This window comes from Pleurodeles waltl, chromosome 1_1 (genome assembly GCF_031143425.1).
Source record: "Pleurodeles waltl isolate 20211129_DDA chromosome 1_1, aPleWal1.hap1.20221129, whole genome shotgun sequence".
Lineage (NCBI taxonomy): Eukaryota > Metazoa > Chordata > Amphibia > Caudata > Salamandridae > Pleurodeles > Pleurodeles waltl.
Window position 1 is genome coordinate 979,422,775 of NC_090436.1, and position 24,165 is coordinate 979,446,939.

Genomic DNA, 24,165 nt, shown 5'->3' on the forward strand with positions numbered 1-24,165 from the left:
GAAGAGATATCACCCTGTTGTTTTAATCCCTGTAACCACAATAGAAGTCTTGGTTCTCTATCTTTCAGGGTCTTTGTAGAGAAAGTTCAGCATACTTTACAGTCCTTTGGCTTGTGGAACGGATGGAGTCAGTAAAGGCAGCTTTTGTGTGGGTCATCCACATGTAATCTCTTCTTCCCAGAGGTTCTGCAGGATCTGAAGAGTCTCTTTTTTTTAGTATCTGACATTTTTAATTGTTCAGAAGCTGAAGAAAAGGAATAACTGAGCAGAACTCAGGGAAACTCCCTTCACACGACATATAGTAGAAGATCTAAGGGACTGGAGCTTCTGTGCTGGGGGTTCTAGTCTCCCGATTGGCTAGACTTTGGGTCCTTTCTAATGAAGCTAATAAGCTGTTAAGTGAGAGCACTTTAGCATTGTTCTCTATGTACATTTTTTAATTCTGCTATTTTAATGTACAGTGAGACTCCCACTTCAACGACGGGGATGATTCAAGCATGTGAATCTATGAAAGATCCAATACTGCAGAATTAAAGTTACTTTACGTAACAAAAACATAAAAATTCACTGAAAACAACAAAGGTTACAGGGATGGTATAGTTAGGTTCTGAATTTACTTGTACAAATGACATAAATTGAGCAGTTATAGTTAGAGTTCTTTCAGGTAACTATAACTCGCGCCCTATGGTAACTATACTCGCGCTTTCGCCATGCACAACAAATTACTCCACATATTATGTAATTGATGAGATCTTGTATGCATGTTCGATATCACTGCAACATTTGCAATAACATTATTTTTAAGAAAACTGTGCACGGCAAGGGCATGGGTTCTAATTACCTCAGGGCGTGAGTTATAGTGACTTGAAAGAAGTTCATGTACGAGTAAATTCAGAACCTAACTATAATGTCCCTGTAGCCTTTGTTTTTTCAGTGAATACAGTGAATATATATGTATATATATATATATATATATTTATATATATATATATATATATATATATATATATATATATATATATATATATATATATATATATATATATATATATATATATATCCACTCCAAAAATATTATATATATAAATCAAAGTCTGGCACTCCTTACAAAAATATAGTGGCCTTCATTTATTCCAAAATTCCATAAAGCAGAAACATAGGGCTTCTTCCTTGGCCCTTCTTGCAATACATATCTAACAAAAGGAATTCCAGTGCCAGACTTTGATTTATATATATAATATTTTTGGAGTGGATTAAAAAATGGGTCCTGTGCCCATTAACTGAGCACCAACCTCGACAGGCGAGCACTGGAAGGAACACAGGATTACCTTTGGCTGATATATATATATATATATATATATATATATATATATATATATATATATATATATATATATATAATCTTTATTATACACACACACACACACACACATATATAAATAGAGAGAGAGAGATCTCCACAATGCATTGAGGGCAAAGATAAGGTGGGTTATGTTACAGTGTAAGCTGGGACGATTCTCAAGAGATGAGCTGATCCTTTAAGAGTTATATCTTCACCTCTTTTATGACCTGTATGAGGGATTTGAAAAACTTATTTCGAATAATATTGCTACAGTAAGGCCTGTTACCATTCTTTTATGTGACACATCACTTTCCAATTCCAGGTAGCCTTGAATGTTTTTTTTTTCTGCAAGGAGAGATTTTTATAGTTTACTAGCTAGTATGGAGGAGGAGATTCCACTGATGCACTTCTTCTTTACGAGAGGAGTAGTCAGCAGGGCGGACAGTCTAGAGTGGTGGGTTGTGTACTGTTAGAATGTTTTCAGTTTTACTTTGATGAAGAGTGGTCACTTGCATAGATGGATTGGTTGGAAATTCAGACTACTTTCAATGCTGAGTGTCTGGCTGTAGGAAGCTGGCCTGATGTGTGGTGGGTACCTAAGGTACTTACACCTTATACCAGGTCCAGGCATCCCCTCTTAGTGAATTGTAGACAGTGTTTAGAAGCCAGGCTCTCTAGAGGTAGCTGTGGATGAGCAGCCAAAGCTAATCTTGGAGACATGCAAAGCTCATGCAAAACCAGTGTAGTCAAACAGCACTTACACACATGAAAGAAAACACACAGTTTTACAGAAATAAGGGTATTTTATTTTTAATCACACAATACCACAAAATACTAGAAGGGCAACCCTCCAATAGAAGGTAAGTAATACATTAATAATATACACTAGTAAACAGCAATAGTCATAGAAAAGGTTAGAAAACAGTGCAAATGCAGTTAGACAATAGTGACCCTAAGGGGAGCCCAAACCATATACTAAACAAATGGAACGCAAACACAGGACCCACACCTAGGTAAGAGGAATGTGTAGAGGGGAGCTGGGAGTACTAGAAAATCACAGAGGTGCGTAACACAGTACCCCCCCAGTGACCAGGAAATGTTGCAGAAGCCGGAAGGAGCCATGGAAACAATGTTGCTAGAAGAGTCTTCTTTGTGGAGGCAGATTGTCAGTCCCTGGAAGGTCCAGTCATGGTTCCAGTGGCTAGAAGTCTAAGTGGAGGTTCCAGAGGAGTCGTGCTGGAATCTTGCAAGCCGAATCTGATGACCCACCCACGAGGGAGAGCCTAAATAGCCCTAAAATGGGGATTGGTCACCTAGCCAGGTGACCACCTATCAGGAGGGGGCTCTGACATCACCTGCCTGGCCTGGCCACCCCAGTGCTCCCAGAGGTCCCTGCCAACCTTGGATTCAAGATAGCAGAACCGAGGGACCCTCTGGAGAAGCTATGGGCACCACCCCTGGGGTGGTGATGGACAGGGGAGTGGTTACTCCCCTTTCCATTGTCCAGTTTCACGCCAGAGCAGGGGCTGGGGGTTCCCTGGACTGGTGTGGACTGGTTTATGCACAGAGGGCACCAAATGTGCCCTTCAAAGCATACCAGTGGCTTGGGGAGGCTACCCCTCCCAAGCCAGTCACACCTATTTCCAAAGGGACAGGGTGTTACCTTCCTCTCCCAAATGATATCCTTTGTTCTGCCTTCCTGAGCTTGATCAGATCAAGCAGCAGGAGGGCAGAAACCTTTCTGAGGGGTGGCAGCAGCTTGGGCTGCCCGGAAAAACCTAGAAGACTGGTGGTAGCAATGCTGGGGGTCCTCTAAGGAGCCCCAGAGTGCATAGGATCATACTTCCACTACTTGCAACAGTATTGGGGTATGATTCCGACCATTAAGTAGCTGGACATAGGTAATGACCTATGTCCAGTACACACATAAAATGGCATCCCCCCACTCATGAAGTCCAGGAAAATGGAACTGGAGTTCATGGGGGCACCTCTGCTAGTGCTGGGGTGCCCTCATACATTGGTACTTGCACCCTGCCCTCTGGGCTAGGAGGGCCTGCCATAGGGGTTACTTATATTGACCTGGTGCAGTGACCTAAGGTGAAAAAGGGTGCATACACCCTTTCACACAGGCTGCAATGGCAGACCTGCAGAACACTTTGCATAGACACACCATGTGTGGCATAATACATGCTGCAGCCCATGGGGATCCTCTGGTACACCAATGCCCTGGGTACCTATGTACCATATACTAGGGACTTACATGGGGGTACCAGTATGCCAAATGTGGAGTGAAAAAAGGTTCCAGCACCCATGTTTAAAAGGAGAGAACCTAATCACTGGGATCCTGGTTAGCAGGATCCCAGTAAAAACAGTCAAACACACTGACAGACAGGCAAAAAGTGGGGGTAACCATGCTAGAAAGGGGCTACTTTCCTACACTGGCCATGTGTAGCAAGTGGAGTGCTTAGAGAGCTAGTGTGATGTGATAATTTAGGCAAAGTTGATGAAATTATCTTGTGCCACATTTTGTATTCTTTGTCGGTTTTTAAGCTTCAGATAATACGTTTAAGGCCTCCAGGTAAAGAGATGATAAGCACAATAGCAGCATGTAGGTTCTGTTAGAAACCTAGGTCTGGAATACTGCTATGAAGAGATTACAAGCATGGAAAGTGTTTCCTGTGACTTAGTTTATTTGGGAAATTAGTGGCAAACTGGAGGTCATGATTACCCCCGGGTTTCCTCCTTCGATTAATCTTTCTTTTAGATCTACAGTAGCAGGCCCGTAAACCTTTAGTGGAACCATTTCCAGCAGTAGTTTAGGTCAATAATATTGCAATGAGGTGTAATTTACCAATAAAGTATTTTGCTTACACAAACTGGACATCAATGGCCTCAGGCCCTCTTCATTTGGCTTTTATGTCTACCACCGTTTTTCTTTTCTAACACACTTTTGGGTTGTTTTTTGTTATCAGTTGTCACTATCACAGTGTGTTAACTTGTTTACATACAAGAACTGTTTTCATTTACAAATCATTTTGATACAATATTTGATCAAATCAACTATATTTATGTGATATAGGGGGTCATTCTGACCCTGGCGGACGGCGGAGGCCGTCCGCCAGGGTACCGCCGCTGAATGACCGCACCGCGGTCAAAAGACCGCGGCGGCCATTCAGACATTTCCTCTGGGCCGGCGGGCGCTCTCCAAAAGAGCGCCCGCCGGCCCAGAGGAAATGCCCCTGCAACGAGGACGCCGGCTCAGAATTGAGCCGGCGTAGTTGCAGGGGTGCGACGGGTGCAGTTGCACCCGTCGCGTATTTCAGTGTCTGCTTTGCAGACACTGAAATACTTTGCGGGGCCCTCTTACGGGGGCCCCGCGGCACCCCCTACCGCCATCCTGTTCATGGCGGGTTTCCCGCCATGAACAGGATGGCGGTAGGGGGTGTCAGAATCCCCATGGCGGCGGAGCGCGCTCCGCCGCCATGGAGGATTCCCCCGAGCAGCGGAAAGTCGGCGGGGGACCGCCGACTTTCCGCTTCTGACCGCGGCTGAACCTCCGCGGTCAGAATGCTTGTGGGAGCACTGCCAGCCTGTTGGCGTTGCTCCCGTGGTCGGTGGCCCTGGCGGCCACCGGCCGCCAGGGTCAGAATGACCCCCATAGTGTGCTCATGGTCTTTCATGATTGATTTTGGTATAGATAACATATACTGACATCTACTTGAGTTTTTTCTTGGAACATCAGTTGAATGCTATAGCAGTGGGCTCAAGTCGTGGTGTTAGGTGTTTGTAAGATGGTAGTTCTTCAGTTTCAAAGATTAAGATCTTGGTTTTCAATGAGTTCAGTATCATGATGTTTCTCAACGTGCACTGATTGTTGACTTTTTTATTGATCTTGTAGTGTGGCAGCTTGATCCGTCCATTTTTCTTTCTTTAGGATAATTTGTGTGTCCATGGCATAGCTGTAGCTGGTTAGGTTAAAAGACTTGATGAAATCGAGCAGCACATTGAGGTACATGCTGAATAGGAGAAGTGAGAAAATCGAACCTTGCATTAAGCCATGCTTGCTGGTGAAAGGAAAGGACATTAACATGGTGAGCCAAATTATCATAGATCTGTCTTCAAGGTAGGAAAAGATTGAGGCCAGGAAGGTTGTTTAAAAGCCAAGTCCCCCTAATACCACTAGGAGGGAGAGGTTGTGGATAGTCTCAAAAATAGCAATCTGGTCCTGTAGATGATCTAGGAATTCTTTGAGAATAATATGGAGTTCCTTGGTCAGGCATTTGGCACTGGTAATCTGTTACGAGTACTGGAATATATTTGCTGTGTTGATGGAAGATTTGTAGATCCCGTTAAGTAATTGGCAGGCTTTGCCATTTTGTCTTTTAGAATTTTCGTGCTAAAATTGGGTCTCTAGTTGGCAGAGGTATGCATCCTGTTCAAGTAGGGACCACAATCCTAGTCAGGATAAGTCACAACACAACCTAAATAATCCTCTACTCACCCTTGGGTAACTTGGCAGAGAGCAGGCAAGCTTAACTTATAAGGCAAAGTGTTAAGCATTTAAGCAATAACTCATATAGTAACACAGTGAAAATACCACTAAAAGTACTCCACACCGGTTTAAGAAAATAGATAATGTTTAGCTGAATAAAATAAGACCAAAACAACAAGAATCCAATAGGTACAAGTCAACATCTCACTTTTAGAGGTTTAGGTAAGTCCTAATCCATAGGAATCAAAAGTTGTATCTTTTTAGCACAAAGTATGTGGGATGCGTAAAAAATAACAACACAGATGGCCACAGAGGAGGTGATGCGCTGGAAAGTAAAGCGATGCGTTGATTTTTCTGGAACAGCAGACGTGATGTGTTGATTCTTTCTTCGCAGGCAATGTGATGCATCAATTTCAGGTGTGCAGCCTTGGCTCTTTACTGCAGTGCGGGGATATGTTGATGCCCAGGGACAATGTATGGAAAATCCATAATGCATTGCAGTGATGAAACAGGTGATGTGTAGATTCGGGAGGTGCTGCAGTGATTTTTCAGCTTCGAGACAGGCGCCGCGTTGATTCTGCAGGTGATGCATCGATTTATGCAGGCGTTGCATCGGTTTTCCTGGCACAGTGGATTTTCTCCATCTGGTGAAGTCTTAGAAGGTCCTGAGACTTTGTAACAGGAAGCAAGCTCAGTTAAAGCCTTTCAAGATCACTTATGGAAGAAGGCAAAGTCCTTCCAGCAGAGTCAGGGAGCAGAAGACGGCAGGACAACAAGCAGGAGAACAGTCCTTCCAGAAAAGCAGTCCAGATGACTCCTTTGGCAGCACGGCAGCCCTTCTGACAGCGTCCATTAGACTATGAAGAGTAAGTGAGAGCCCCTCCACCCTTCCTGCCTAGAAAGGCCCATCAGTATGCAGATAAGTACAGATGCAGCTGCGTGTCCTGTGTTTATGGCTGTCCGGGAGGTATTACAAGAGGAGCTGTCAACCAGCACAGACCAGACGTGGATTAGAGACAGACTGTAAGGCACAGACAGCAGTAAGCGCAGAGAAATGCCTACTTTTTAAAAGTAAAAAAACTGATGATGGATGGAATGCAGAACATATCAAACATTCACACCCAGTCACACATCTGGGTTTAATCCAAAAAACGATGGTCTAAACCCAAATCTTTGTGACTGGGGTGAATGTTTGCATTCTTTAGCATGCCATCCATCATCTGTTCATTTTGCCTTGCCGCCTTAACTGGGAATGGAATGCCTAGACGTGGGTTTGGTGCTCACTGCGCCTAGCCTGGCTGATGAGTCGTAATACCCTGAAACCGGTCCCAGGATGCTTGTTTCCAGTTTGGGCTGGGCTGCTCCCTTGGGGAGCCGGGTCAAGACTGGCTTGCATTGGCTGGATCCAAACTGGGGTGACGGAGTGGGCAAAAAAAAGATGGATTAAACCCATATCTATGTGACTGGGTGAATGTTTTCATTTTTCAGCATTCCAACCATCATCTGTTCTTTTTGCTTTCTAAAAGTGGGAATTCTAAAATAGTAATGTTAAATCTAAGTTCACCAGAAAGCAGGGTTTCTCACTACCATTCCAACTATACCAAACATGACAATGCCACTCCCTTCAGGCCAGAAATTACCACTTAAAAGTATACAAGGGAGTTTCCAATGCTGTCTAAGAGAGGAACAGGCTGCACAGCAGTGAAAAATGACTTTGAAAGTAATTCACTACCAGGGCATGTAAAACCTACAAGTACATGTCCTGTCGTTTACTTACATAGCACTCTGCACCATGGGCTACCTAGGGCCTACCTTAGGAGTGAGATCTATGTAATAAAAGAGGAGTTTAAGACTTGTCAAGTAGTTTGAAAAGTCGAAGTGGCAGTAAACTGCATATACAGGCCCTGCAGTGGCAGGCCTGAGACATGGTTAAGGGGCTACTTATGTGAGTGGCACAATCAGTGCTGCAGACCCATTAGTAGCATTTAATTTACAGGCCCTGAGCACATGGAGTGTCCTTTAATAGGAAAATCCAAGTGAATTAAATATGCCAATTGGTTATAAGCCAGTGTTACCTTTTTTTAGGGAGAGAGCACATGCACTTTAACACTGGTTAGCAGTGGTAAAGTGCCCAGATCCCTAAAGCCAACAAAAAGGAGGTCAGAACAGGAGGAGGAGGAAGGCAAAAAGTTTGAAGTGACCCTTCAGAGAGGGCCAGTTTCCAACATTGTGCTTCGCCATTTAACGTGGTGATTTATTTTTCATTTTGTTTCTATATCGAAGTGTTGCAGGTCAGTGTCTAGGCTGCAAGGGCATCTTGGAGTCTGTGGAAACCCAGTTGTGAAGCTGCTGCTCTTCTACCATTTGGTCATTAGAGGAAATGACTGACAGATGAGAACTGAGTTGAGTGACATAAGCTGGAATATGTGCCACTGTTTGGTAGATATATTATTTTTCTTCAGAGCATGCTTGTACTAGCAGCTTTAATCAGATTTTGATAAGGTCAGAATGACATCCTTGTTGACCTGCATTATAACTCATCCTTTTTTCTTATTTTCAAAATGACTCTGTAGGCCTGTGTGTGTTTCCACGCTCTCGCAGAATCGGTTCTCTTTGGAGGTCTCTTCCCAGATTTTCGGAAACAACATTTCTAGTATGAGTGATGTGGACATCAGAAAGATCTTTGTGAGGAACACTGAAGGTTGTAATACCTCATTGTTAACAAATGCCTTCACGAAGCATGAATGAAGCACCTACATTGCAGATGTAGTTATAGCCACCAATAATTTCTAGGAATAATGGCTTCTTAGCAGCATCGAAATTTAAATGGCAGAGCTGAGCTTCATATAAATGTAAATGAATAAATAAGGCGTGCACGTGCTGCTACCATAACCACATTTCTAAAACAGACAACACACAGGGCAGTCACCAATAATCACTCCTAATTTGCACATTCACTACAAGTGTATGCTGAACCCATCAACTAACCAAGCGTAGTTTACACGTGTTCACTTACTTGCATGCATATTCCTGAAGTTCAATTAAGTGAATGCAAACTCCTCCGTTGAGGCAGTATTCATTATGTGATTCGGGGCAGTCCTCTACGTACTTCCTTTTCACCGGTGAGGTGATGTTGGTGGGCTTCATAGTGGCAGGGCTGATAAATTCTGTAACGTTGCAAATAGTGATGCCTTTAATTCATTATGAAGTAATATTCAGTTGTACTTATTGCATATGTTTATATGACAGAAGAATACAACACATGTCGCTGCAAAGCACAGCGTTATCCTGCCTCAAGAAAAAGGAGTACACATTTAAGCACTGTAGCCATCTTCATCCACTTAAACATGTTTTAAAGTTGTGCACCAGCTACTTTAATAGCACACGTTAAGCATTTCAACTTACTTATGCAGTGTTAAATAAATAACTTACTCTTGAAATAAATGTGTTATTCACTGATGCTATACTGGGAAGTCTTAATTAGTTCCCTTTTTCTTGATTATTTCAAGCACCTTGATTTATTTGCCTTCGTTGCTCAGTTACAGTCTTCTTCTTTGATGATGGCTATGCAAATATGGTTATCTTAAAAGGTTTTAGGCTGTCATTTGTGTTGGCAAAACGTGTAGTCAGCTATTTCTGCCATGTTTGCACAATGTGTTTTTCTCCTTCCATTTGTGATTAGTGTGGATTTTGTAAGCATATCTGTACAGGCAATTCTATTCTGGCAAAATTCAGCCAGAGACTTCTGCTACCATAAGTTATTAAAAGCTTATGCAAGGTAGCAGGTGCTCCTTAAGCAGCAGAGCCAACTTACACCACTTTGGGTTGTCAGAAACTAACCAGCAGGAGGACATTTAGGGCCTATTTACTACTTTTTAAGATGCTCCAGCAGTGCAGAGTGCAGACCCATATCTACGAGACCAAGCAAAGCCACTTTGCATGGTGTCTCATGGCCTCGTAGATATGGTGTAAGGCAACTCAGTGCATGTAGCTCTGTTGCCTTACACTGCATCAGGGGGCATTCCATGGGCGTTGTGGTGGGTTTCCCAGGCAACACTAATGGGTTTTGATGCAGTCCCAGATTTACATGGAGCTGTAAACCTGGGAATGTGCCAAAACTGTACGCCTCCCAGGGAGTTCTTCCCTTCTGTTCTTCTGTGTTCTTCCGGTCTTCTGTGTTCTTCTTCTCTGTTCTTCTCGGTGCTTCTGTGTTCTTCTTCTCGGTTCTTCTGTGTTCTTCTCTGTTCTTCTCTGTTCTTCTCTGTTCTTCTGCTCTTCCGATCTTCTGTGCTTCTGTCTTCTGTTCTTCTGTTCTTCTGTTCTTCTGTTCTTCTGTTCTTCTGTCTTCTGCTCTTCCGGTCTTCTGTTCTTCTGTCTTCTGTTCTTCTGTCTTCTGTTCTCCTGTCTTCTGTTCTCCTGTCTTCGGCTCTTCTACCTCCTCCGTCTTCTTCCCCCGAGCCTGCCCTCCTGCTCCTTCCTCATCCCCCTCCCTCACTCGCCTCCCCCTCTCTCACCCCTAGCTAACCCGTTCGCTATCTACCTCCCTCACTCCTCCTATCTTCCTATCTCTCTAGCTCCCTATCTCACTATCTAACTCCCCCACTCTCCACCTCCTCCTACCTACCTATCTGTCTATCTATCTATTTCCCTATCTATCGACTTCTCTATCTATTTTCTCTATCTATTTCTCTATCTCTCCCCCCCTCCCGCCACCCCCTCTACTACCTATCTCCCTATCCTCTCACTCTACCTCTCTCCCTCACCCACCTCTACAACCCCCCCTCCCCTATCTTCACAACCCTACTCCTATCTCTCTCCCTAATCTCCCTAATCTCCAAACCTCCTAACACTCACCCTCCTCCACCCTAAACCCCCTCCCCCAGCTCCTCTCACTCTACCTGTCCCCCCCCTCCCTCGCGCTTTCCCGCCGCGACCTCCTGCACGCCCCGCCCCCCAGCTCCCATTCGCCCCCAGCTGACCCCTCCCCCCCCCCCCCTACCTCTTATGGCGGCCGCTGCGCGACAGTGGTAGCGACCCTTGACCCAAGGGTAGGTCGCTCCCCCTGCCGCTGCAGCTCCTCCAAGTTCCCGAGTTCCTGTGTTCCTGAGACCCACCTAACTGTAAGTACCCCCCTCCTCCCAGCCCCTCGCCCTGCCCCGCGCCACTCACCTTCTCTCCTGCTCCTGCTTCTTTTCCTCCTCTCTGTCTCTTCCTCCTCGCTCCCCCTCTGCAATCTTCTTCTGTGTTCTTCTGTTCTTCTCTTCTGTTCTTCCCTTCTGTTCTTCTGTGTTCTTCCGGTCTTCTGTGTTCTTCTTCTCTGTTCTTCTCGGTGCTTCTGTGTTCTTCTTCTCGGTTCTTCTGTGTTCTTCTGTGTTCTTCTCTGTTCTTCTCTGTTCTTCTCTGTTCTTCTGCTCTTCCGATCTTCTGTGCTTCTGTCTTCTGTTCTTCTGTTCTTCTGTTCTTCTGTCTTCTGCTCTTCCGGTCTTCTGTTCTTCTGTCTTCTGTTCTTCTGTCTTCTGTTCTCCTGTCTTCCGCTCTTCTACCTCCTCCGTCTTCTTCCCCCGAGCCTGCCCTCCTGCTCCTTCCTCATCCCCCTCCCTCACTCGCCTCCCCCTCTCTCACCCCTAGCTAACCCGTTCGCTATCTACCTCCCTCACTCCTCCTATCTTCCTATCTCTCTAGCTCCCTATCTCACTATCTAACTCCCCCACTCTCCACCTCCTCCTACCTACCTATCTGTCTATCTATCTATTTCCCTATCTATCGACTTCTCTATCTATTTTCTCTATCTATTTCTCTATCTCTCCCCCCCTCCCGCCACCCCCTCTACTACCTATCTCCCTATCCTCTCACTCTACCTCTCTCCCTCACCCACCTCCACAACCCCCCCTCCCCTATCTTCACAACCCTACTCCTATCTCTCTCCCTAATCTCCAAACCTCCTAACACTCACCCTCCTCCACCCTAAACCCCCTCCCCCAGCTCCTCTCACTCTACCTGTCCCCCCCTCCCTCGCGCTTTCCCGCCGCGACCTCCTGCACGCCCCCGCCCCCCAGCTCCCATTCGCCCCCAGCTGACCCCTCCCCCCCCCTCCTACCTCTTATGGCGGCCGCTGCACGACTGCGCAGCGGGTGCGCGCAGCGGGCACGCCGCTGGCGCGCCGGAGGCGCGCCAGAGGCAAGCCCGTCTGCGCCCGTCCGCGCCTGGCCCGCGCCCAGCGCCACGACCCCTGGTCCCCAGCTCCCCCAAGCCCCGCTGATCCGCTACGACCCCACCACCCTCCACGCCCTCAACCCAGGGCGCTCCAAAACCTGCTTCCTAGCTCACCCCAAACGCACCCATGGACCCTTCGCCTGCAACTCCTGCAAACGCATCTTCCACCACGCAACTACCACGACCACAAGCCCACGCGCCATCAACCACCTCAAGTGCATCCTGATCAACGCTCGTTCCGTCCACAAGCACGCCGTTGAACTTTGGGACCTCCTGGACTCCACAGCCCCGGACGTCGCCTTCATCACGGAGACATGGATGAACGCCTCCTCTGCTCCAGACATCGCTACCCGCCATCCCCGAAGGCTACAAGATCTCCAGAAAAGACCGCACCAACCAAGTAGGAGGAGGTGTCGCCATCATCTTCAAAGACTCCATCAGCGTCACCACCTCCACCGAAGACCCCCCCCTCGCCGCTGAACACCTGCATTTTCAGATTCGCACCGACCCAAGGACCACCCTCAGAGGATCCCTCGTCTACCGTCCTCCCGGACCTCGCGCCTCTTTCAGCGACGCCATCGCCGACTTCATCTCCCCGCACGCTCTCGCCTCACCGGACTACATCCTCCTAGGCGACCTCAACTTCCATCTGGAACAAAACAACGACCCCAACACCACCACCCTGCTCGACAACCTCGCCAACCTCGGCCTCAAACAACTGGTGAACACCGCCACCCACATCGCCGGACACACGCTCGACCCTATCTTCTCCGCCAGCAAACACGTCTTCTTCAGCCACACCTCTGCCCTACACTGGACCGACCACAGCTGCGTCCACTTCACATTCCGACGCGAGACCTCCCACCTCCGCACTCAACCCATCCCTCATCGACAGTGGAACAAGATCCCTGAAGAGCAACTCTTCTCCGCTCTCGCCGCCAACCAACCCACCCTCACCACCGACCCCAACGACGCAGCTCTCAACCTCACAAACTGGATCTCCAACTGCGCTGACAACCTTGCTCCCCTCAAACGCACGCATCGACAGACCAACACCAAAAAACCTCTCTGGTTCTCTGACACCCTCAAAGAATCAAAGAAAACTTGTCGTGCCCTTGAGAAGGCCTGGCGCAAGGACCACACCGCTGACAACATGACCGCCCTCAAGAACGCTACACGCGAACACCACCACCTGATCCGCACTGCCAAAAGGAACTTTTTCACCGACAGACTAGACAAAAACAGCCACAACAGCAGAGAACTCTTCAGCATCGTCAAAGAGTTCTCCAACCCCAGCGCCAGCGCCAACGCCGTCACGCCCTCACAGGATTTGTGCGAATCCCTCGCCACTTTCTTCCATCGCAAGATCAGCGACCTCCACGACAGCTTCGGACACCAGACCCAACCATACACCACTGAACCCGCTTCCCCGGACATCACCCTCAACAACTGGACCCACATCAACACGGAAGAAACCAAATCCATCATGAACTCTATCCACTCCGGCGCCCCTTCGGACCCCTGCCCGCACTTCATCTTTAACAAAGCCGACGACATCATCGCCCCGCACCTCCAGACCGTCATCAACTCTTCTTTTTCTTCTGCTACCTTCCCCGAATGCTGGAAGCACGCTGAAGTCAACGCCCTACTAAAGAAACCTACGGCTGACCCAAGCGACCTGAAAAACTTCCGCCCCATCTCTCTTCTACCTTTCCCAGCCAAGGTAATAGAAAAGACCGTCAACAAACAGCTGACCACCTTCCTGGAAGACAACAACCTGCTCGACCCTTCACAAACCGGATTCCGAACCAACCACAGCACGGAAACCGCCCTCATCTCAGTCACAGACGACATCAGAACCCTGATGGACAACGGTGAAACAGTCGCCCTCATTCTCCTCGACCTCTCGGCTGCCTTTGACACCGTCTGTCACCGCACCCTAATCACCCGCCTACGCTCCACCGGGATCCAAGGCCAGGCCCTGGACTGGATCGCCTCCTTCCTCGCTAACCGCTCCCAAAGAGTTTACCTCCCTCCGTTTCGCTCAGAACCCACCAAGATCATCTGCGGCGTACCTCAAGGCTCATCGCTCAGCCCGACACTCTTCAATGTCTACATGAGCCCCCTCGCCGACATCGTACGCAAGCACGACATCATCATCACCTCCTACGCCGACGACACCCAACTTGTACTCTCCCTCACCAAGGACCCCGCCAGCGCCAAGACCAACCTACAAGAGGGTATGAAGGACGTCGCAGATTGGATGAGGCTCAGCCGCCTAAAGCTGAACTCTGAAAAAACGGAAGTCCTCATCCTCGGCAACACCCCGTCCGCCTGGGACGACTCCTGGTGGCCCACGGCCCTCGGCACCGCACCGACCCCCGCAGACCACGCCCGCAACCTCGGCTTCATCTTGGACCCTCTTCTCACCATGACCAAGCAAGTCAACGCCGTGTCCTCCGCCTGCTTCCTCACTCTCCGCATGCTCCGTAAGATCTTCCGCTGGATCCCCGCCGACACCAGAAAAACCGTGACCCACGCCCTCGTCACGAGCCGCCTGGACTACGGCAACACCCTCTACGCCGGGACCACAGCCAAACTCCAGAACCGCCTGCAACGCATCCAAAACGCCTCAGCCCGCCTCATCCTCGACGTACCCCGCAACAGCCACATCTCCGCACACCTGAGACACCTGCATTGGCTCCCAGTCAGCAAAAGGATCACCTTCCGTCTTCTCACCCACGCACACAAAGCCCTCCACAACAAGGGACCGGAATACCTCAACAGACGCCTCAGCTTCTACGTCCCCACCCGCCCCCTCCGCTCCGCTGGCCTCGCACTTGCTGCCGTCCCTCGCACCCGCCGCTCCACGGCGGGTGGGAGATCTTTCTCCTTCCTGGCGGCCAAGACCTGGAACTCCCTCCCCACCAGCCTCAGGACCACCCAGGACCACTCCGCTTTCCGGAGACTCCTAAAGACTTGGCTGTTCGAGCAGCGATAACCCCCCCTTTCCCCCCTAGCGCCTTGAGACCCGCACGGGTGAGTAGCGCGCTTTATAAATGTTAATGATTTGATTTGATTTGAAAACTGTACGCCTCCCAGGGAAGGCGTAACGAGGGGGAAATATCTTTATTTCTCCTTGTTTTTCCTTTTTCTATGTGTGCTGCATTGTGCAGCACACATAGCAAGAGGGAAAAGCCTCCATTGATTGTTTTTGTGCAGGGAGTGTCCCTTCCTGCACAAAAACAATCCTGGCAACAATGCAAACATACTTGCACCATGGTGCAAGGGTGCATGCGTTGGCACTAGGCTCCCAGTTTTGCGCTGGCTAAAAGGATGGGCATGCACCATATCTCATAAATATGGTTCATTTTTGCACTTTCAAATTGGCGCTAGGGCAATGCAGCAAAAAAGACTTGCAGTGCTGCCCAACGCCAATTCATTGTAAATATGCCCCTTTAATTTTGAGGTTTCTTCCTGTGACATGAAATAAAATCTGAAAAGATGATTGTGCCACAGAATAAGCCAACTTCCCCTTTATTTAGGAGTCCAAGGGACATAGACTGGACAGGCTTGAATCGTACGTGGCAATCAATATTATGTTGTGAAATATAATGTGAGATATTGGGTGAATTAAGAAAATACAAGACTGTCCCTAAAAACATATTTATAGCTTTTGCCATTTAGTGCCTGATTCACATAACATTTGCAGTAGTAATTAACCTACAAAAATGTGTGTCTGAGTAGTTAAATCCTGATTCAGAACATTTTTAGAATACGGGTTGGGGGCGACTGCTGAAAATCTGGCACTATTGCAGTTTTCTCACTGTCCTATATTTAGATTAAGGAGTAGGAATATGATTGTTTCATGGATATGGACAATTGGTGACAATTAGGAATGAGATGAACACTCACAAACGAGTAATTTCGAGAGCATTACCAAGCATTCTCAATTACTTTTCACATGAAAATGCACGGCTAACGTTAGAGGAAAAAATGCTGGAGTAAGCTTGCAAACTGAATCTGAAATGGTAACCAACACCACCATATTTCGATGGAGTTTAGGAGAAGGAGATTTCTGCATACGAAAATATTGATCTTGTGTAAGCCTATGGCTTCTGAAAATGTTTTTTTGTGAATCTGACTCTTATAAAACCTCTTCTACGTAAAATGCAAACAACACATGATTCTATGAGCTAGAAATACAGGGAGTGCAGAATTATTAGGCAAATGAGTATTTTGACCACATCATCCTCTTTATGCATGTTGTCTTACTCCAAGCTGTATAGGCTCGAAAGCCTACTACCAATTAAGCATATTAGGTGATGTGCATCTCTGTAATGAGAAGGGGTGTGGTCTAATGACATCAACACCCTATATCAGGTGTGCATAATTATTAGGCAACTTCCTTTCCTTTGGCAAAATGGGTCAAAAGAAGGACTTGACAGGCTCAGAAAAGTCAAAAATAGTGAGATATCTTGCAGAGGGATGCAGCACTCTTAAAATTGCAATGCTTCTGAAGCGTGATCATCGAACAATCAAGCGTTTCATTCAAAATAGTCAACAGGGTCGCAAGAAGCGTGTGGAAAAACCAAGGCGCAAAATAACTGCCCATGACTGAGAAAAGTCAAGCGTGCAGCTGCCACGATGCCACTTGCCACCAGTTTGGCCATATTTCAGAGCTGCAACATCACTGGAGTGGCCAAAAGCACAAGGTGTGCAATACTCAGAGACATGGCCAAGGTAAGAAAGGCTGAAAGACGACCACCACTGAACAAGACACACAAGCTGAAACGTCAAGACTGGGCCAAGAAATATCTCAAGACTGATTTTTCTAAGGTTTTATGGACCGATGAAATGAGAGTGAGTCTTGATGGGCCAGATGGATGGGCCCGTGGCTGGATTGGTAAAGGGCAGAGAGCTCCAGTCCGACTCAGACGCCAGCAAGGTGGAGGGGGAGTACTGGTTTGGGCTGGTATCATCAAAGATGAGCTTGTGGGGCCTTTTCGGGTTGAGGATGGAGTCAAGCTCAACTCCCAGTGCTACTGCCAGTTCCTGGAAGACACCTTCTTCAAGCAGTGGTACAGGAAGAAGTCTGCATCCTTCAAGAAAAACATGATTTTCATGCAGGACAATGCTCCATCACACACGTCCAAGTACTCCACAGCGTGGCTGGCAAGAAAGGGTATAAAAGAAGGAAATCTAATGACATGGCCTCCTTGTTCACCTGATCTGAACCCCATTGAGAACCTGTGGTCCATCATCAAATGTGAGATTTACAAGGAGGGAAAACAGTACACCTCTCTGAACAGTGTCTGGGAGGCTGTGGTTGCTGCTGCACGCAATGTTGATGGTGAACAGATCAAAACACTGACAGAATCCATGGATGGCAGGCTTTTGAGTGTCCTTGCAAAGAAAGGTGGCTATATTGGTCACTGATTTGTTTTTGTTTTGTTTTTGAATGTCAGAAATGTATATTTGTGAATGTTGAGATGTTATATTGGTTTCACTGGTAATAATAAATAATTGAAATGGGTATATATATTTTTTTGTTAAGTTGCCTAATAATTATGCACAGTAATAGTCACCTGCACACACAGATATCCCCCTAACATAGCTAAAACTAAAAACAAACTAAAAACTACTTCCAAAAATATTCAGCTTTGATATTAATGAGTTTTTTGGGTTCATTGAGAACATGGTTGTTGTTCAATAATAAAATTAATCCTCAAAAATACAACTTGCCTAATAATTCTGCACTCCCTGTATATTTCATTCACATTAGCTGCTTGGTGGCCAGGAGAGATATTGCTAGATATGTTCAAGCACCTACACCACCTATGGTGGCCAAGTGGCTGCGAGAGATGGATTATTGTGTGTTGGCTGAAGACTCTGGGGCTCATTTAAAACATTGTGCTGCAGGGCTGGCTGCACCACCCTGCAGCGAAAGAACAGTGCATTCCTGTCCTCTTCCACTGTGCTGGTGAACAATTGGCTGCCTTGTTCCAACACAGGCACCCTTGCACCATGGTGCAAGGGTGTCTGCGATGTAGGAATGATTGTTTTTGTGCAGCAAGGGACACCTTACTGCACAAGAGCAATCAATGGAGCCGTTTTCCTCCATAGAAAGAGAACAAAATAAGGAGAAATAAGTTATTTCTCCTCATTACGCCTCCCCAAGGGCAACATATGCTTTTTATACATCCTCAAGTGTTCAAATTCTTGTTTATCTGGGAATGCATAAAAATCCAGGGGCGTTGCGTGGGAACACCCACAGCAGCACCCATGGAACGCCTCTTTGACGCAGAGTAAGGCAACACAGCGACTTGTGCTGCGTTGCCTTGCTCCATATCTATATGGCCATGAAAAGCCACGCGAAGTGACTTTGCCTGATGGCCCTGTGCATATGGGTCTGCAGCCTGCACCACGAGTGCATCACAAAAAGTGACGCACCCGCAATGCAAGCCTCTTGTAACTATGACTTTCTATAAAACACAGGGTTGTCGAAGCAAGTAAGAGGATATGGGGCAAATGGTGGCGTATTTCTGAGATTTACTACCTCACTCTCTCTCATTGTGATTTTTCACAATATAGGACATAATGACGATGTCTGTTCTTTTGTGTTCATTGCATGGCAGTGTGATAAATGGTGCTGTGGGGTCACTGCCATTGCTAAATCGATATGGGGCATACTGTTTTTTTTGCAATAAAACAAAAGAAATTCTAAAGCAAACATATTTCCTATTATTGAGTATAAGGATAAGCGCATATTAAAAGTAATCTATTTCTTTATTTATGGTTCATATTTTAAACACTTTCTGACCGCCCTGCTAACACTTACATACATGATTGAAATCAGAGCAAATCAACTTCAGAAGGAAGGAAACGCACCATCAACAAAGGGAGAGCATCACAATATGTGCAGAGTGAAAACACTTTTTTGATTAACCTAAAGTCTCTGATTAATTGTTCATTTGTTAAAACTGAAAATGTTCAATATACAAAAACTGTAACTTTTTGCTCTCACTCACCACTCCAAAAATAAAAATACCTAAAAGAAAATCTTACCTTTACAGTATTCTCCAATTCTGAGCATCCCACCAGAACAAGTACAGGTGTAATTGCCCTCTTTATTGGTGCATTTTGAGTCTTCTGTACATGTGTGTGTTCCTAGCTCACATTCATCAATATCTGACAAATTCAGACAGATTACAATCAAAATAATTAATTGACTTTAGTTAGTTTAAAGCACAAGGCCCTCCTATACAGTAGAATATGTAAAGACCTTCTTCGAAACAAAATCAGATTTTATGAAATATTATTGATAGGGGAAGGCATTGCAAGGTTAACAGAAGTTCCTAAAAAGTATCTATTAATGCATTAATATGACCAGGTAATCTCCGAACACCCTTGGGAAAAATCCCACCCAAACACTCCCTCCCCAACACACCCATGTCACTGACAAGAACACCAATCAAGTTCTTTGGAATAGGGGTCATAAGACCCCCCGACGTATTTATTTATACATATATACAAAAATAAATTTTATTACTTTAAGCACAGTATCCCACAGTCGTATTTTTTTCTTATGGAAATTAAGACCTGGCCTTAACAGAGAAGCTAGTGCATGGTAGTTACCTAACCATAGCTAAGATTGTTCCTGTGCATACTTCAAAACAACATTTACGAGTGAGATCATGACTTTTCCAGTGTACCTTCCTCTTAAAACCCCTTGACTAATAGAATGGGCATGAACGGGTCCCTCTTTAGGGGAGGACCCCACCCACCTTCCATACCGGGATGGTCCGGTGCAAGGGGCTTGTCTGCCTGCTAGGATACCTACCTTGAGCACCCCCTACGCCCATCTTCCTCCCCCAAGGGCCTGTGCTAGTTTGCGCCTACCTCACCTGCGCAGGTGGTAAGCAGGAAGGACTGTGGGTCAGCCATGTCCCCAAGCCCCCCCCCACACCCCTGCAACCTCCTTTCGACCTGCTGCCAGCACACCTTGGAGGGCCCTGTGACGCAGTTGTTATTCTAAGTCAAAAAATATGCCATACATGGACCTAAACTATCCCATCAATTATGACCTCACCCTCCAACCAATATAAACACAACATAATAAATATGACCTGCAAGAGAGAAAGAGGGTTAGACTTGGCACAAGCTATTACTATGACCTCTGATAAAATCCTATCTGAATTGCACCACATAAAATTGCATCACCTTATCAGCTTCTCACTTTCCATCCAGTTATGCCACAACCCCGAGCACTCCTCCCACCTGGTGCTGTTTGCTTTGGGGATGGTGGGAGGGGAAAAACAAAATGCTGGGATAAGTGAGGAGGGATGGTCTTGCCTGGCGTCCTTCATGGCAGCAAGTAGGAAAAGTGACCCACTCACCGCCTCATGGCACCCTATAAGGGGTGGGGCTGCTGCAATACTGGGAAAGATCCGGGAAGCATTTTAGTGTTTTTGGATACTGCCCCCAGCCAGCCATTCCTGCCCAGACTGTCACCGAAATGCTGCAGCGGCTTGCGTTGCGACTCCAGTTTGGGGCCCAGCTCCCATGGCATATGCATGGCTCCCCCAAGTTGGGGGAATCTCTGCCATATGGCCAGGTAATCGTCGATGTCTCATTGGAAACCCCCTTCCCCCATCACTCCTGCCACAACACACCCATGTCACTGCCAAGATCACCAATTAAGTTCTTTCAGTTAAGGGTCGTAAGGGCCCTGCCGTATTTATTTACACATATATACAAAAATACATTTTATCACATTATGCACAGTAACCCACAGTTGTATGAATGAATGAATGACGCTGTACTTATAGAACGTGTGAATACCCAAGGGTGTCTTGGCGCTGAAAGGTCTAGGCACAACTATAATAGCATCCTAAAGATGACATGAACCCACCTGAAATAATATTTCGACTAAGGGCAAGTATGAAAACGCCACTTCGCCGGACCTGCTAAAAAAACTATCTAGTGAGGAAAATATGTGTATAATCAGGATTTTAAAAGCTTGTAAAATTTCTGATGACTCGATTGATTTCTGAAATGGGGTGGCATATTATTCCATAGCTGACTAGTCAAAATTGCAGCCACAAAGCTTTATTTATCTTGCTAACCAATATCAGGTAGAATACTGAAGAACTCAAATGTCGAACTGGATTGTACCATCTGTTTTTTTTTGCTAAATTACCGGATTTGACACTGTATAAAGCTTTGTGGGCCTGGCACAGGTCTTTAAAAGCCACCCGCCTTTGTATTGGGAGCAAGAGGAGGTCTTTTAAAGCATTTTCTGCTGAAATGAACTTTAGTTCTTTAGCTCTGATATTTAAACTTCTAGCAAAATCATCTCTTACAAGAAATTATATACACATAATTGCATTGAAGATCGTTTTCTGACAAATCACAATTCATAAATATAACTTGTTGCTGATCACCTGTGAAAATTACAACCCTTTTGATCCCTTCCTCGGGTCTGTACCTATTCACTGCATTTTACAGTATCTGTAGTTTTTTAAGTACTGTATGTCTCGCTCCCATATGTGAGGCATTACAATAATACAGCATAGGCTGCTGAGGCAAAACCAAAGGGGACCCCACAGGGGAGGGAAAAAGACATAGGGCCTGATTACGACCTTGGCGGAGGGGATTACTCCATCCCAAATGTGACGGATATCCCGTCTGCCATGTTACAAGTTTTATAGGGTATAATGGAACTTGTACTACAGCGGGTGGGATATCCATCACATTTGGGACAGAGTAATCCCCTCCACCAAGTTCGTAAGCAGGCCCTTAGATTGAAAATCCCCGACGGCCACTGTCTGTTTTCTTTCCTCTAGGAAGGAGGCTATAAGCTTGTGAGCAGAACCTCAAAATGCTAATGTTTGTTAAGCTGTTTAATAGTACATAGTGACTGACCATATCAAATGCGGCTGAGAGATCGAGCAGGATCACTGATGCTCTCCCTCCTTTATCCTTTATAGTTCTAATTTCTTCTGAGATGGCAATTAAAGCTGTCTCTGTATTGAAACTGGGTCTAAAGCCATGTTGCGCAGTTTCCAGTAGAGTATTTTCTTCAAGATGGTCTCATATACATACATACATTTACATGTTTTTCCAGCAATTTAACCAGAAAAGAGAGTCTGGAAATAGGGTAGTAGTTTTTCTCCAAACTAGGATCTAATGAGAATTTTTTTATCAAAGGCAAAATAGATACTTTTTTCCAGCTGGCCGGGAAAGTGCCAGTCGAGAAGACCAGATTAAATAAAGAAGTCAAAACTGACACGAAGCAATCTGCGGCAGCCTGCACAACTTTGGTAGACACAGATCCGATGGTGCCCCAGATTTTACTTGATTAATGAGCTTGACCGTTTGGTCAATGCTCAGTTGGGGAAAATGATCTAGGCCAGCTGGTTGAAAATTGTAAGAGGGTGTTGGTCTGGCGTCAAAGATGGAGATAGTTGCATCAGATTCTTTGTAGGCTGCTACAACCTTATTTTTTAAAAAGTCTACTAATTTATTACAACAATCCCGACTAGGAGGAAGACCCGGAGAAGAGCGTGCATTGGAAAGAGATTGTACCACTTCAAAAAGCTCCTTATTTGAGTTTGAGGCCTTTTATATTTTGGATCTAAAATATTTTTCTTTTTCTTCCAGGATGAAGTTCTTATTTTCCCTAATTGATCCTCGATATGTCTTCTAACTGTTCTCACTATAATCTCATCTCCACTCTCTCTCCATTCACAGACATTTTTGTTAAAACAATATTAGAGCTGGTGAAAACCAGGGTGCTGATAGCTGTCTCCTATTACATTTTATTGTACTAAATTTAGTAATTCCCAAATTAGCCACTCTTGGGATCTAACAGCGGCTTTATTTGGCTCTACATCAAGACATGGTGTTGTTTGATTAAGCTGCCCTGTTAATATCTTGTTGTCTAATTTGTTCCACTGTTGGACAGTTTTAGATAGAGCAGGTTTGGTGGTATCATTTCATGACAATACTGGGATACTCATTTTGAATTGTAATGCCATATGATTGGACCATAACAGTGCATTTTCGAAAATAAGGTTTGAGTAATTTGAAAAAATACCATCCAGGGTGTGGCCTAATTTATGAATGTTAAAACAACAAAAAGTTGCACCAGCAACCTTGTCTCTTAAATCTTCCTGGTGAAACATTAAATCAATTAGGATAGTATAGTTTGGGTGTTGTATGGTGATCTCTATATAATTACGAATTTCTTCTATAAAAGGTGCCTTAGGTTCAGGACGTTTATAGATTAACAGTCCGTGGAAGTTGTATTTTTCATTAACCTTGCATTTAAATGAGAGAGACTCACGGTTTAATAAGGGAGGAAGATTGCATGTTAAGGTCAAGGTATATTGGTAAATATTGGCTAAACGTTTGCCCCCTCTGCCCAGTCTACTAATGGAATAATCACCGGGCATTGCTGCCACAATGTCTGAATTGGAGGATTAATTCAACCATGTTTCAGTAAGGAATACCAAACTGGGTTTGTTAGAATCTAGAAACTCAAGAGGTTCAATCTTGTGCTTAGCCAATGATTGCGTGTTGATCAATAAGAAATTAAGAGAGCTGTTCATATGATCTGATGGCCCTAGCCATCTGCGCAGCTTTTGTGGTTTTGATGGATATTGAGTTAACCACTTTCAACGTATTATTGCAGGCAGTGCAACAAAAACTGCTAGAAATCACCTCTAGGACCCATGTCACTGACATGAACACCAATAAAGTTCTTTGGGTTAGGGGTCATAAGACCCCTGGCGTATTTATTTACACATATATACAAAAACACATTTTATTACTTTAAGCACAGTATCCCACAGTTGTACATTTTTGTTCTTATGGAAATTAAGGCCTAGCCTTAACAGAGACACTAGTACATAGCAGTTACCTGACCATAGATAAGATTGTTCATGTGCATCCTTCAAAACATTACTTATGAGTAAGATCATGACCGGTTTCAGTGTCCCTTCCTCTTAAAACCCCTTATCCAATAGAATTGACATGGATGGCTCCCTCCTTAGGAGAGGACCCCACCCACTGACCTCCCATACCGGGACGTTCCTGTGCAATGAGCCCATTT

The 24,165-nt window shown here is 45.6% G+C and overlaps 1 protein-coding gene across 4 annotated transcripts in view; it reads right to left on the reverse strand.

Annotated features, from left to right (window-relative positions):
- The window catches only part of EGF (epidermal growth factor), a 508,423-nt gene that overhangs the window by 65,621 nt on the left and 418,637 nt on the right, over positions 1–24,165 (reverse strand). For 2 of the 4 annotated variants that reach the window (XM_069230246.1, XM_069230245.1), the window contains exons 18-19: positions 19,116–19,238; positions 8,851–9,001 (exon numbers count right to left, since the gene is read on the reverse strand). In XM_069230246.1, the coding sequence (XP_069086347.1) occupies positions 8,851–9,001; positions 19,116–19,238 (274 nt within the window). The remainder of the gene's footprint in view (positions 1–8,850; positions 9,002–19,115; positions 19,239–24,165) is intronic. The other 2 variants (XM_069230248.1, XM_069230247.1) reach the window with 1 other exon arrangement.